Raw genomic sequence first — 14,604 nt, forward strand, 5'->3', positions numbered from 1 at the left:
GGGGAGGAGGGGAAATCAAGGTGTCAGCATGTATCTGGCACAACCCAGGGGTACACTAGAGATAGGGATGTACACATAGCAAGACTTGACCTCCATCACAGCAGGATTGCTTAGTATGGAACCTGGGAATCAAACCCAGGAATTGATGTGTAGGATAAGTTATCCCTATATTGAAGCAATGATACAAAAATGATAAAAGCACCTAACATTAGGATTAAGTGATTAAAGACATGAAGGGAGATAACTCCTTGTCACTTGTCTTAAGGACATCATTCAACCTCAAACACATCAGGGGTAGATAACTCCTTGTCACTTCTTTTAAGGCAGACATCATTTGACCTCAAACACATTAAGGGAGATAACTCCTTGTCACGTCTCTTAAGGCAGCCATCATTCGACCTCAAACACATCAAGGGAGATAACTCCTTGTCACGTCTCTTAAGACGGACATCATACCTCAAACACATCGTCCTTTTATTCGTTTCATGAAAAAGTTAATAAAATCAACAATAACCTTGAAACATTATCCATTACTTTAGTAGATGAAGTAATGTTACAATTGTAGATTGATGGGTAAAAAGCAAACATGCAATTCATCATTCATCTTAACGTAACCATGGAGAAGGAAGATCTAAAATATGACACCAAATCGTGTCTCACCAGGTAACAATTGGTGGAGATGCAGCGATGATCTTGCAGTCAAACTTGCATGTCTGTCCTTCAGGAACTGTAGCATTACGTGGGCGGCGCACAAATCTTGGAACAGCCTCCTTGCGATCTGAGATAATAAATAATAATGAAAATTGATTTATTTAAAATAAATCTTAAACTGAAAGTTCAACATGCTCTTATAATTATTGAAAGATACATGTCAACCATGTATGTTTGAATGGACTATCAACAGTCACATTTTACGAGGAGAACTGGACTGTCCAAATTTACAAAAATATTTTTTGAAGGAATATGGATAGGAAACGTGTATCTGTTCTTAGTTATACAACTCTGCAGTCTCTCACCGAAGTAGCTGTCATAGATCTGGTACTCCTTCGGCCTGTGTTTCCTGAGAGAGGAGAAGTTGGCGATACGACCGATGGCTGGCATAGGCTGGGGCCAGTCAGCCTACACACAAGAAGAACTTGGTTAAATCTAAATTCCAGCAACATTTCATTGTCATCTTTATTATATCAAAGCGATCTTACCAACAGGGGTATTAAAAGTCATTCTGATCATATTTTTTCTGAATTTTCAATTTTTATGTTGGTGGATGCATAAACCATGCCAGAAATCCTCAAGTGATAGATATTGCTGGTATAGAAAAAATATTCATACCACTGAAATTTAATCTTAAAGGTAAAAGAGTTTAATTTAATTATTTCAAAATGCTTAAAGATGCAAATATTAGGCAATTTGACATTGGAATGAGTAGAAAATCTAGTTCAATTTCTCCTGTCCTAAATTTACTTTTGTGATGTACTCTAGAAGAAGCTCATGTTGACACAGGTAGATGTATTTACCTGTGACTGTAGCCGACATCTCCATGCTACAAACCATGCTAGAACAATCAGGACAAGGTAACAGACTGTTAGTCGTGACGGGGAAAAATATTCACACATCAACCAAAACTTCATTCCTGTGTCGCAAACAATACCATGCTATTACTTCAAACATCCATGGCCAAAGAAAAAACAACATTGGTTCTCAAGCATTTTTGTTTAAAAATCAGTGTTTTTTTCATTGAAACAATTTTCTACTGGGTATCAGAATTTTTAGATTTTCGTCTAACGAAATACAAATTTGAAAGTCGTATTGAGTCATTTTAGCTGTGAAATTGCTTGAGAACCAGGTCTATTTTCATGTAGCTTAGTATGTACATAGACATATTTCTAAGGTATGACACTAGATCTCCTTGTGAAGGTGACCACCGTGTTTGGAGAAGCATCAATTGACAAAAGGTCGACGATGTGAGCATACATCTGTGTTGTACATTGACATCGTAAAAGACCATCCCACAGACGCAGGTTAGAGGCTGACAACACTCGACTGTGAACCTCTGGAGAGTGAGTGAGTATGGTTTTATGCGGCTTTTAGCAATATTCCAGCAATATAGCGACAATAACCAGAAATGTGCTTCACTCATTGTACCCATGTGGGGAATCGAACCCAAGTCTTCGGTATGACGAGCGAATGCTTCAACCTCTTGGCTACCCCACACCCAACATCTGGGGAAATTCACATGGAAGAGAAGGACACCCAACTCAACCATCGTTATTCAGATCAATCAGATCTGGTGAAGACGCACCATGCAATATAATCACATAGTCCTGGCATTGCCTGTGAACCCCAATGGCAGCTGACCCTCAATACTCAATGTCATTACAGGTTTAGTATTAAACACAGCAATCACAAATCATCCCAGCACGTCAATATTTATATAAATAGCTTATATCACTTTATTGCCACTTATTCATGCTTGGCCTTCATGCTTTCAATAACCTGTAGCAGGGCGTGGAGTTGTCCCACAGATGACATCCTCACCTTGTTAGCTTGCTGACGGGGTCAACCTCTTTGGTCATGTGGACTAGGTGTCTGACCTCTGATCAGATGATCATAAGGTCCATGGTTCGAATCCCATCATGGGCCTCGGACCACGGACCTTCTGATCAGAGGTCAGATGCCTTGTCCATATGACCAAAGAAGTTAACCCCGTCAGCAAGCTGACAAGGTGAGGATTCGAACCATGGACCTTCTGATCAGAGGTCAGACGCCTTGTCCACATGACCAAAGAGGTTAACCCTGTCAGCAAGCTGACTAGGTATTAAGGATGTCATCTGTGGGATGATTCCATGCCCTGCTACATACCATTATTCAAATTTACATGAATCATCATCTTCCAGAAGCATGGGAGGTAACTTACATTAAAATTCCATTTTCCACCCATGCCGAACTAGGCTGGGATTATGGAGTTAGCGTTAAACAAAGTGCACTTTATGAGCACCTGATAGCTAATCAATCATTGTGTGATGTTCACCTTAAAAAAACATCTGTGTGACAGCAAAAATATAACTCCATAATTCCAGGCTCGTTTGGCAAGGATGGAAACAACTTATATTTTGGCTGGACTAACGAGTCTATATATACTCAAATCAAAATCGCGTAATGAAATCAAAATCTGGTTCTTAACTGACGTGCAGATTTCAGTTGATTCCAGGATTTAGCGTCAACAGATATTTTCCAAATCTTACCATGTCTTTTTATCAGGGTGCTCATGTGACTTGATGCACTTCGTGAATTAAGACTTTTTTTGTTACAATGTAGATCTTGATTATCGATCAGATCGTCTTGACTGAGTGCTACCATTTTTTTTAAGCAAATGCAAGTGCTATGAGAGACGGAATCTGATTGGTCAATAGGAGGGACATGAAGGAAGGGCAAAAACTAATGGCACCACGATGGAGCCCAGATATTTCAGCCAAGTTCAGCAAGGGTGGAACCTGGGCCCTGTTCCTCAAAGCGATCTTAGCGCTACAATGATCGTAAGCCTATGTTAAAGTATGGGACTTACGATCACCTTAGCACTAAGATCGCCTTGAGGAACGGGGCCCTGGCCTTTTACAGTTAATGGCCTTGCCTCTGGAAGATGATGAATCATTGATGAACATTCATGCTTCTGTAGGAATATAAACTCTTAAATGTTTGGATGGTTTAGATCAGACACTTTGTTCTAGTTCATGTATTACTGATGCGATTCTCCGTGCTTTCCCTCACATATCTGAAGTCCTAAGATCAATCTCCCTCCCCATCATAAATGACCAGCCCTTATAACCAACAGCTATTCAAAAAGTTATTGGGTTTTGATGCTGTTAAGATAACACTGACTACTTTTCTTATTGACCTTGTCGATCTGTAAGACAAGAACTAAACTGGTCTGATCTAACTGTCATAAACATAAACCACTGCAGACAATTGTGTCGGGTGCATTGTGTTGACATTGTGTCGTCAGACTTACGTATCTCTCCTTGATCCTCTGTCTGATCTTGTTGTAGCGACTGGATGGGATCCTTGTTGTCAGGTTGCTATGGTCACCCTGCACACAAGAGGATGTATTGTTAGATGTATCAATGTTTGTTTGTTTGTTTGTTGATTAATGCCACACTTTGCAATATTCAAGCTACATGATGGCTGCCTGTAAATAATTGACGGGCGGACGCTCTACCACTAGACCACGGAGGCGGTCTAACTGCACTCAAACTGCACATAAAAGGTCAGACAAACCAGTGGTCAATAGTGTGAACACCACCCTGGCGTGATGGACTCTTCATAAAAAGCAGCCATTGAGACAACCCCTGCCAGGAGTCCCATCTTAGGACAAGCAGAGATGGGGACATTGTCTGCCCATCAGATATAGGGCTGAGGTGAGTGAAATGGGGTTAACATCGTGTCCAAGATTATTGCACTTACATAGTGACGTGCATGCCAGGTGTGTGTGTGGTTGCTTGTACCAGTTCGGACTGACATCGATTTTATAGTGTTAGCCTGCTGAGATACCATGCCGTAGTTTTACATGAATTCCCCACTCAGATAAGATATATACTGACTATGAGCCGACAAGCCCTTGATTTAGCCCCTTAATGCTGAGCGCCAGACAGGGTAACAACAAATACCATCTTTTAATGTCTTTTGGAATGATGCAGCTCGGGATTGAACCCAGACCTTCCGCTTTCTGGGCGGATGCTCTACCACTAGACCACGGAGGCTGTCAGGTGTGGAGGACAGGTGTAGGTGCATGTGTACTTACAGTGAGCCATGGGTGTTCCAGGGCATCATGGACGTTCATCCTCTTTCTGTAATGACAAAACAAGACATACAGGACAGTTGCAGCTTACATTCAAGGAACAAAAAATAACTTAATGCTTTATCAAGCCTAACACTCAACAATGACTTAATCACTTCAGAGTGCTGTCCCACATTATATTTTCCAATGTCACATTTCAAAACTGTACCACTCCAAAATTTACCAGCTGTAATGCTAAGATTCCTCTTCAGGTGATGAAGATGCCATAGTTTAACATGCATCTAGTCATAGTGGTAGATTGCCTTGAGATATGAGGCCCTGCAGCCTATCAGCTTCTCTGTCTTGGTAAATAATGCTGTTCAAAACACATGTTTTTGTTTGTTTGTTTGTTTGTTGTTTAACGCCGCACCCAGCAATATTCCAGCTCTATGACGGCGGTCTGTAAATAATCGAGTCTGGACCAGACAATCCAGTGATCATGAACATCGATCCACGCAATTGGGATCGATGACATGCATCAACCAAGTCAGCGAGTCTGATCACCCGATCCCGTTAGTCGCCTTTTACGACAAGCATAGTCGCCTTTTACGGCAAGCATGGGTTGCTGAAGACCTATTCTACCCCGCATCTTCACAGGTCACAAAACACATGTGATATTTGCCAAATACTTACGGTGCCTGTTTGACAAGGAGGGCCTTGATGAAGGCTTTGGCCTCCTGGGAAACATTGCTGAACGCTTCCTCGTCAAAGTCCCAGTCACAACGCTTCACATTCTGCAGAGTCTCAAGGTCATCTTCGCCGGCGAAGGGAGACAATCCACTCAACCTGGTAAGGAGGCATAAAAATAATATTAAAGGACTCATTAATTTGATTTAGGTGGCAGGAAACAAATATATGCACAGTTCCAGAAAGTTTCATAATCTTTATTAGCTAAATGGCATATATAAGAAGAGGTAGTAGAACGCCATGATACTCACAGAACATAAGCGAGCACACCGATAGCCCACATGTCAGTATAGAAACCAACAGGCTCGCGATCCACGATCTCAGGGGCTGCGAACTCAGCTGTTGCCGTGGTAACCTTGACAATCTCATCCGGATTGAGCTTGGTGGCAAGACCGAAGTCGATGATCTTGACATTGGTGCTTTTCTTGGTTTCGACCATAATATTCTCAGGCTGTGACAAAGAAACAGCATAGCATTATGATAAAATAGATTGATTGTAATATTTCTAACTGAACCTTACTAAAATGAGAGAACTACCAAGTCTAGTTTCATGTTGATTTCTAGTGAGATAGCAGGCGATGCTAATAACGATCTTCAAATGTTTAATGCATGTGGAGAATCAAGTCTCGGTCATAACTTCCAAATGCTTTACCCTCATCACCTCTAATATTAATAGTATGGGTACGAGTATGAAATGTACACTGATTTTCACTTGAGAGGAGCAACATTGCCAAATTATCAACCATATACCGTATTCGACATAGTAAGCGCCCAGGGTGCTCTCAAAATTAGAAATAGGGGGCCCTTATTAGAATAAAAGATCGTAAATTTCGTGGTTTATGCTGACAGCCTGAAATGATACAAAAGAAAAGTCTGTGTGTCTTATACACGGCAGATATAGTTTTCCAGAATTTAATTGCCCATAATTAAGGGTGCATATAACACATGAGTGCGTATTATACACGAATAAATAAGTGTTGTGTACATTGATCAATCGGAAGGGGTGCTAATTGGGATTGTTCACTAGCCAATATATTAGCGGGGCGCTTATAACATGGAATACGGTCATCTATATGTTTCTATGGTTTGCGTTTCTTTTGGCAGTGAGTATATATAAAATAACGATCAGCTCCTTATTCTAAGAAAATAATTATTGAACATGTGATCAAAATTGTCATGACTGATTAGTCATTTGATCTGAAGACAATAACTGATGGTGGTAGGCAGATCATGTTCTGTTGTGTTGGTCATCTACCCCCTACGATTCCACCTCGGTTAAACCGCTGATCGTCTTTGACTCTCATCAATTACCCTGACCCCAAAGGTAGCGTTGTAGCAAGGGATCTCTGTCGTTATATGATCTGAAGACAATAACTGATGGTGGTAGGCAGACCATGTTCTGTTGTGTTGGTCATCTACCATCTACGATTCAACCTCGGTTAAAATACTGATCATCTATAACACTCATCAATTACCCTGACCCCAAAGGTAGCGTTGTAGCGAGGGATCTCTGTCGTTATATGATCTGAAGACAATAACTGATGGTGTCTGTTATCCTAGGCCCTCCATACACTCCCACTGGACCACTCAACGTGTCGGACATCACCAAACACACATGCCGCCTGGCCTGGAAGCCGCCCAAGGAGGACGGTGGCGCCAAGGTGACATCATACGTCGTGGAGAGACAGGAAGTGGGCAAGCCCTACTGGGTGACAGTTTCCTCACAGTGCAGGTGAGCGGTCAGTATATATCAAATTTTCCAAATATATTAATTTGACGTACCTTGATATCGAGGTGGACAATGCTGTGTTCGTGCATGTGTTTGAGGCCCTCACAGGCTTGTCTCATGTAGTTGATCACCTCCGCCTCAGACATTTTGTAATCCTCAGCAGCGATACGATCAAACAACTCTCCACCAGCCAAGCTGCGAACACAAATAGTCTTTATAATAATGTGCATTTCAATCATTTATTTAAGACCAGTAACAATCTCATCAAAATAAGATCTTAGTTCTTGCTGCTGCGAAAGGTTGTTCTGACGTGACCCGTTATGGCCGGGATGTCCTCAGATCTTTGTTTAGCGGCAGCGAGAACCTAGATCTGATTTTAATGAGATTGGACCAGTAATAAACTCATCAAAATAAGATCTTAGTTCTTGCTGCTGCGAAAGGTTGTTCTGACGTGACCCGTTATGGCCGGGATGTCCTCAGATCTTTGTTTAGCGGCAGCGAGAACCTAGATCTGATTTTAATGAGATTGGACCAGTAATAAACTTTAACAGACATACTGTGTCAAACAGATGTAGCATTTAAGCTTATAGGAATAAATCAACCAAAGGCAATACAAAGTGGCTTGGCACAAGCTGACCATGATGTCTCGTTGATGTCAACATTCAATGTACAATGATTAAAGTTTTGTTGTGTTCATTGTAATTCCTGCATTCTGATACGCTGAATTGGTCACATGTTATTGGATTCATTTCCCAATGAATGTAAAAAATTAAGCCACGCCCACCAAAGTGGACTACTTTTATTACTACGGAAGGTCGGGGAATCTCAATATTACAGTCGAGGGAATTCCCTTTCTGCTCATGTGTATCGTCATGCACAGGACATTTCGCGAAATTCATGCATATTCATTGTCCAAACTACCCTTTGAGACCGAAGGCACGAGAAGGAATGAAACAGCAAATGTGCAGGGTCGCTCGCCTGGGCTCCACAAATTTCAGGTCTTCAGGTTTAATTTCTAACCCTCATTTTTCCAACTGTGTCTTCCTGTTCTAATATTTGAATCTGGCGGTAACTGACCATGTCATTTGAAACAGCCGCCTTGTCGCTGATATATTTTTATACCTAAGTGAACCGAAGACAATCCATAGTTAATCCTGAAGTAAACACATTCTGTGCAATGAGCAGGCATTGCTACTTACAACTCCAGGATGAGAACCATCTCGTATTTATCCTCGAAGGCGTCGTGCATGTTGATGAGTTTTGGATGATGGAGCTGGTTCATGATGTTGATCTCGTTCTTCACCGTGGCTTTGTCCAGTGGGTAGGGGCTGTTGATGAACTTGGCCACAAACACTCGGCCTGTTGCCTTCTCCACACAGCGATGGACAACACCAAACGCACCACTGGAACGACAGAGTTGAATTGTAGAAATTGTGTGTGTGTTCTTGCTGTGAGTTGTGTGTGTCCTTGTGTGTTCTTGTGTGAATTGTGTGTGGTCTTGCTGTATGTTGTATGTATTCTTGCTGAGATTTGTGCATTCTTACTGTGAGTTGTATGTGTTCTTGCTGTGAGTTGTGTGTGTTCTTGCTGTGAGTTGTGGGTGTCCTTGCTGTGAGTTGTATGTGGTCTTGCCATATGTTGTGTGATTTTTCTGTACATTGTGTGTGTTCTTGGTGTGAGTTGTGTGCATTCTTGCTGTATGTTGTGTGTTCTTACTGTGATTTGTGTGTTCTTGCTGTGAGTTGTATGTGTTCTTGCTGTGATTTGTGTGTTCTTGCTGTGAGTTTTGTGTGTTCTTCTGTACATTGTGTGCGTTCTTGCTAAAAGTAGCATGTCCTACCTTCCAAGTTCCTCCAGGATGTCGTAGTAGTCGTATACGCTGGCCTGCTTCACCGTCACGGGCTGCGGCACAAACTTCTTCCAGATGTCATCATCTGTAGCAGACACAACAGGCATTGAACACATGGAACATGTACTGTACTTCACAGTTATCAATCAATCTTTCTAGAGCGTCCCCCCGGAGGGCAGAAGGTCCGGGGTTTGATCCCCGGCCGCGTCATACCAAAAGACGTTAAAAGATGGTACTTGTTGTTACCCTGTCTGGCGCTCGGCATTAAGGGGCTAAAACAAGGACTGGTCGGCTCGGAGTCAGTATACTGTGTCTGAGTGAGATATTCATGTTAAACTGCGGCATGGTATCTCAGTGAGCTTGCACTATAAATCGGCATCAGTCTGGCCTAGTACAAGCAGCCACACAAACACACACATATGCACGTCGCTATATAAGTGCAATAATCTTGGACGCGATGTTAAACCCCATTTCACCTCACCTCACCTAACCAATCCATCTTTCAAAGCGAAGGATGTTTTCAAAGGATTGTGAGAACCTCCTGCTCAGTGTTCATCATCCACTCTAACACTTAACCATAAAGTTATTCTGATGATTGGAAAGCTGTGCAGAAAGCAAACTTTACTTACAGAACTTATCATAGTCGTTGATCTTAGGGCCGTCATATTTGCCTCTGACCTTTCTGCCAAACTCATCTGTAACAATGGAAGATAAACAATTCATGATTATAGGATTAATGACATGCACTTATTTCAGGAGAGGATAATCTATCTGTACTTCTTAAAACATCATTTTAAAGCATCCAGAGTGCTTTGAACAGTATTCCAGTTATATCATGGCGTGTCCCCTTTATGTGGGAGGAAAGCCCAAAATGATGCAGGTCTCAGATGTTTATCACTTTCGTGAAACCCACAAGCACGGGTCTGGTGCTGACAAACATAGAAACATGATAAGGACGAACTGTGAATCAAATCCATGATCATTGTTTACTGGCGCACCAAAGGGACACAACTCTGCACAGCCAACTGCGGTGCCTTCCATGACTGGCCGACCCCTCCCCCCAGAATTTACTTAGAACAGATAAAATCCTCAAAAACATGCAAGTTAAAATTTGTTTATGTGTAGTGATTGCCTCTGTTCAGCCAGTAGTATATGGGTACCTGGCAGGATGAGATGGCAATATAGTCGTTAACCTTCTAGCGCCTACAAGGCGGTTTGGGTTGTATACTCCTCAGGGAGCTGAGAATAATTCTTGAGTGCACACTGTTCCAGTGACCAGGGTAATAAAAGTGGTTTGAGCATGCCCTGAGTGGAGTGGAAATTATGTGCACTATAAATGGCCTATTATTATTATTATTATTATTATTATTATTATAAAGAGGCTCCAGCCAGCTGTATGCCCCAGAACTCACCTTCCATCTGCTTCTTCTTGCGGACAGACTCGGGCTCGTCGGTCTTGATGGTGGTCGTTGGCTCACAGGGTTCACTACGCCCATAGAAGTTCTCAGCAACGACCCGGAACTCGTATTCCTTGTTGGCGGAAAGACCTGTGACGTTGTGGAACTCAAACCTGGCAGACAAAAATAAGTTTAAAACCTCCCCAAATCTTCACTTTAATGGTCAACAGTGATCTGTTCAGTTCAACAGGTTGAGTGTTTTGCATGACTATAGAATTGTACCTTTAGCTCTTGAATCATTTATTCCAGTGGTTATTGGGAACAGTGCAAGGGGAGGTTACTCTCACTGACAAGTGATTTGCTCAGATAATGCTGTGGGTGTACCTTGTGGAAGCAGATCTGATCCAGTTGTTGGATGGGAGCTCTCTCTTCTCCACGACGTACGCTGTGATGAAGCTGCCTCCATCGTTCAGTGGGGGTTTCCATGACAATACAACAGAGTCATCACGGATGTTCTCAACTTTGGGGAAGCGTGGAGAGTCAGGATGATCTGCAATAGGGGAGAAATATTTGAATGAACAGCATACATGGCATGAAAACCCTGTGAACTAAAAGCATCATCATCATCGATATCATTCACATCATCATTCACATCATCATTCACCATCATCATTCACATCATCATTCACCATCATCATCATCATCATCATCATCATCATCATCATCATCCACATCATCATCATCATCATTCACATCATCATTCACATCATCATCATCATCATATGACGCACCATTCACCTGCAGCTTCAGTACTGAGTGAGTGAGTGAGTGAGTATGGTTTTACGCCGCTTTAAGCAATATTCCAGCAATATCACGGAGGGGGACACCAGAAATGGCCTTCACACATTGTACCCATGTCGGGAATCGAACCCGGGTCTTCGGCGTGACGAGCGAACGCTTTAACCACTAGGCTACCCGACCACCGAAGCTTCAGTACTGACATTAATCAGCATCATCATCATTCTATGAAGAACCATGAACCTGGAGCCTCTGTCCACATCACAATAACCCCCATCCACATCCACATGCAAACAAACATGACTCACCGTTAACCTGGAGCTTCAGTACTACAGAGTCCTGTCCAAGGCTGTTCTCCAGCTGCAGCCTGTAGGGGCCATCATCATTCTTGGTCGCATCCTTGATGGTGAGGATGGCATGACGGTCGGTGACTTCGATGTTGTAGTGACTGCCGCGCAGCTCCTCTCCGTCACGGATCCACTTCACATCAGGCTTGGGGTTGCCCATGAATGGAATCTTCAGGACACACGTCTCACCCTTCTCAAATGTGCATATGTCACGGAATCGTGGAGGTACGTTGATCTTGGGGGGTGCTGATTAGAAAAATTAGAAAAATAGATAAGGCTCAATGTAACATTTCTTGAAATAAATACTTTGAAAATCCCTCCAAAATTGTTGTTGCAAATTCATTTCTTACGCCAGCCAGTCTTAATTGAACCAATATATTTTGGCACAAAATTAGATAGCCACAGATTACTTTTTACAAACTGCTGCAGGAATCAGTGATGTTTAAATAAACAAAAAAACAAACTCAGTACACTTTCTTTTGTGTATGGGACGTAGCCAAGTCTTTGGAAACAAACTCATGGTATTTCATATTCTCAGTGAGGTGAAACAGACTTGTTTGTTTGTTTGTTGTTTAACTCCACACTCAATATTCCATCTATATGATGGTGGTCTGTCAATAAATGAGTCTGGACTAGACAATCCAGCGACTGACATCATGAGCATCGATCTACGCAATTGGGATATGATGACATGCATCAACCAAGTCGAGCATGACCATCCGATCCCGACAAGCATAGTCGCCTGTTAGGTGAAACAGAATCCGAACATGAACTTTTACTCACATCGGATCTCGAGTTCGGCACGCGATGCACGTGATCCTCCCCTGTTGGTGGCGCGGACGGTGTACTCATCTGCATCCTCACCGAACACATCATGGACAACAAGCACCTGCTTGTCTCCTTCAGTGAAGACCTCAAACTTGTCACTATCATAGACCTCACGGACACCCTTGAACCTGGAAGGGAAGACAAGGCATTAGGAGACATTCCATGGTACAGAGTGGGATGAAGAGGACATAGTAGGCCACTTTAGAGAACACTGTGTGAGTGAGTGAGTGAGTGAGTGAGTGAGTGAGTGAGTGAGTGAGTGAGTGAGTAAGCGAGTGAGTGAGTGACTTGAGAGTGAGTGAGGTTTTACACTGCTTTTAGCAATATTCCAGTAATATCACATCAATGTACACCAGAAATGGACTTCACACATTGTACCCATAAGGCTAATCGAACTCAGGACTTTGGTGGGATGAGCAAGCGCTTTAACCACTAGGCTACCCTATCAGGCTTAGAGGGCAGTAGCGGAGACATCTTTTTAAAAAATAATGGGATAAAACAAGAAAAATCAATTGTTAACAAGTGAAACATATTGTTTTTTCGTTTTTTTATTTGCTGATAAATAACCACAACAGACATGTAGCCCCTACATCCCCACGTGACCAGGGGGGACATTTTCAATCATTTGAAAAGAAGTAGGCGATAATATACAGTATAAAAAATATAAGATAGGTATGGTAGATGAGAAAGTGGATAGGAGAAGGAGATAGATATGTAAGCGGTGGTATTTTAATGTTTCTAAATATGCAGCAATACCAGACCATTTGTGTTTTGAAATGATGCGTTATTGCTCCCATGTAGGAATCTTTCAATGCTATAATTTTGTCTAACCATTTTCTGCCGCTGAATGATATTTAAGTTGGTTTCCTTATATTTGCATATACAGTACTGTATATGTAATGCTTTATAATTATGAAGGAGTGATTACCATATTCGACGTAATAAGCGCCCCGCTCTAATAAGCGCCCACGGCGATATTTGCTAATATATTGGCTAGTGAACAATCCCAATTAGCACCCCTTCCGATTGATCAATGTACACAACACTTATTTATTCGCGTATAATACACACTCGTTTGTTATATCCACCCTTAATTATGGGCAATTCAATTCTGGAAAAATATATCTCTCATATATAAACATTTCCGGCTGTCAGCATAAACCACGAAATTGATCTTTCAACTCTGTTTTTTTTCGACAAAATAATATTCTATTAAGAGCCCCTATTTCTAATTTTGAGAGTACCCTGGGCGCTTATTACGTCGAATACAGTTACAGGTTATACTGACCATTGGACATCTGGCTTGGGAGTTCCTGAGACTTCACACTCGAAGCGGGCCGACTTGCCCTGGACTGCTTGTACCTTGCGGAGACCACTGGTGAACTCGGGAATAACAGCAGCTGCAACACCATCAATGCAACATCACTACAACTGACTCTAGAAGCTTATTGAAGACATCTTCCCAAGACAAGAGAGTTAGCTGACTATAAAAGTCCAGGCTGGAATTATCGAGTTATATTTTGGCTGGACTAATGAGTCTATGGACTAAATCTCATAATAAAATCACCATGCAGTTTCATAAACCGCCGTGCAGATTTTGGTTAATTGCAAGATTTGCAAAGCATGTGTATTGTCAACATAGCGTCAACAGATATTTTCCAAATCTTTTCTTGTGTTTACTCAAGGTGCCCACATGGTTTGATGCACTGCACAAATAAAGACCCGTTTTATTACAATATAAATCTTGATTATTGATCAGATCGTCTTGACAGGGTGCCGCCATTTTGTTTGAAGCAAATGCAAGTGATATCAGAGGTGGGATCTGATTGGTCAATAGGAGGGACATAGAAGGGACATAACTCTTAATAGCCACTGGTGGCGCTACGATCAAACCCAGAAATTTCGTCCTACTTCGGCAAGGGTGGGAACTGGACTTTTACAGACAGTTAACTCCCTTGCCTCAAGAAGATGTTTGAGGATCACTGAACCAACATTAACAATTCAACAGCTGCAGCTGAGTGGTCCCGATGCACAAAGCAATCTTAGCGCTAAGTTGATTGTCACTCCATACTACAACAAAGGCTTATGATAGTAGAGCACTAAAATCAGTTTGTGGAACAGGGCCCCGTTCCTCAAAG

General features: G+C 42.1%; 1 protein-coding gene across 7 annotated transcripts in view; it reads right to left on the reverse strand.

Annotated features, from left to right (window-relative positions):
* The window catches only part of LOC124138180 (twitchin-like), a 180,961-nt gene that overhangs the window by 21,967 nt on the left and 144,390 nt on the right, over positions 1–14,604 (reverse strand). For 6 of the 7 annotated variants that reach the window (XM_048386202.1, XM_048386201.1, XM_048386197.1 and 3 more), the window contains 15 exons: positions 13,755–13,866; positions 12,422–12,594; positions 11,600–11,884; positions 10,878–11,043; positions 10,509–10,666; positions 9,726–9,791; positions 9,088–9,181; positions 8,447–8,650; positions 7,301–7,442; positions 5,770–5,969; positions 5,465–5,617; positions 4,796–4,841; positions 4,007–4,084; positions 1,017–1,119; positions 661–778 (listed from right to left, as the gene is read on the reverse strand). In XM_048386202.1, coding sequence (XP_048242159.1) covers positions 661–778; positions 1,017–1,119; positions 4,007–4,084; positions 4,796–4,841; positions 5,465–5,617; positions 5,770–5,969; positions 7,301–7,442; positions 8,447–8,650; positions 9,088–9,181; positions 9,726–9,791; positions 10,509–10,666; positions 10,878–11,043; positions 11,600–11,884; positions 12,422–12,594; positions 13,755–13,866 — 2,098 coding nt within the window. Of the gene's footprint in view, positions 1–656; positions 779–1,016; positions 1,120–4,006; positions 4,085–4,795; positions 4,842–5,464; positions 5,618–5,769; positions 5,970–7,300; positions 7,443–8,446; positions 8,651–9,087; positions 9,182–9,725; positions 9,792–10,508; positions 10,667–10,877; positions 11,044–11,599; positions 11,885–12,421; positions 12,595–13,754; positions 13,867–14,604 lie in introns of those variants that run through there. The other variant, XM_048386200.1, reaches the window with a different exon arrangement.

Source organism: Haliotis rufescens, unplaced genomic scaffold (assembly GCF_023055435.1).
Source record: "Haliotis rufescens isolate VD_foot unplaced genomic scaffold, xgHalRufe1.0.p SCAF_6, whole genome shotgun sequence".
Classification (NCBI taxonomy): Eukaryota; Metazoa; Mollusca; class Gastropoda; order Lepetellida; family Haliotidae; genus Haliotis; species Haliotis rufescens.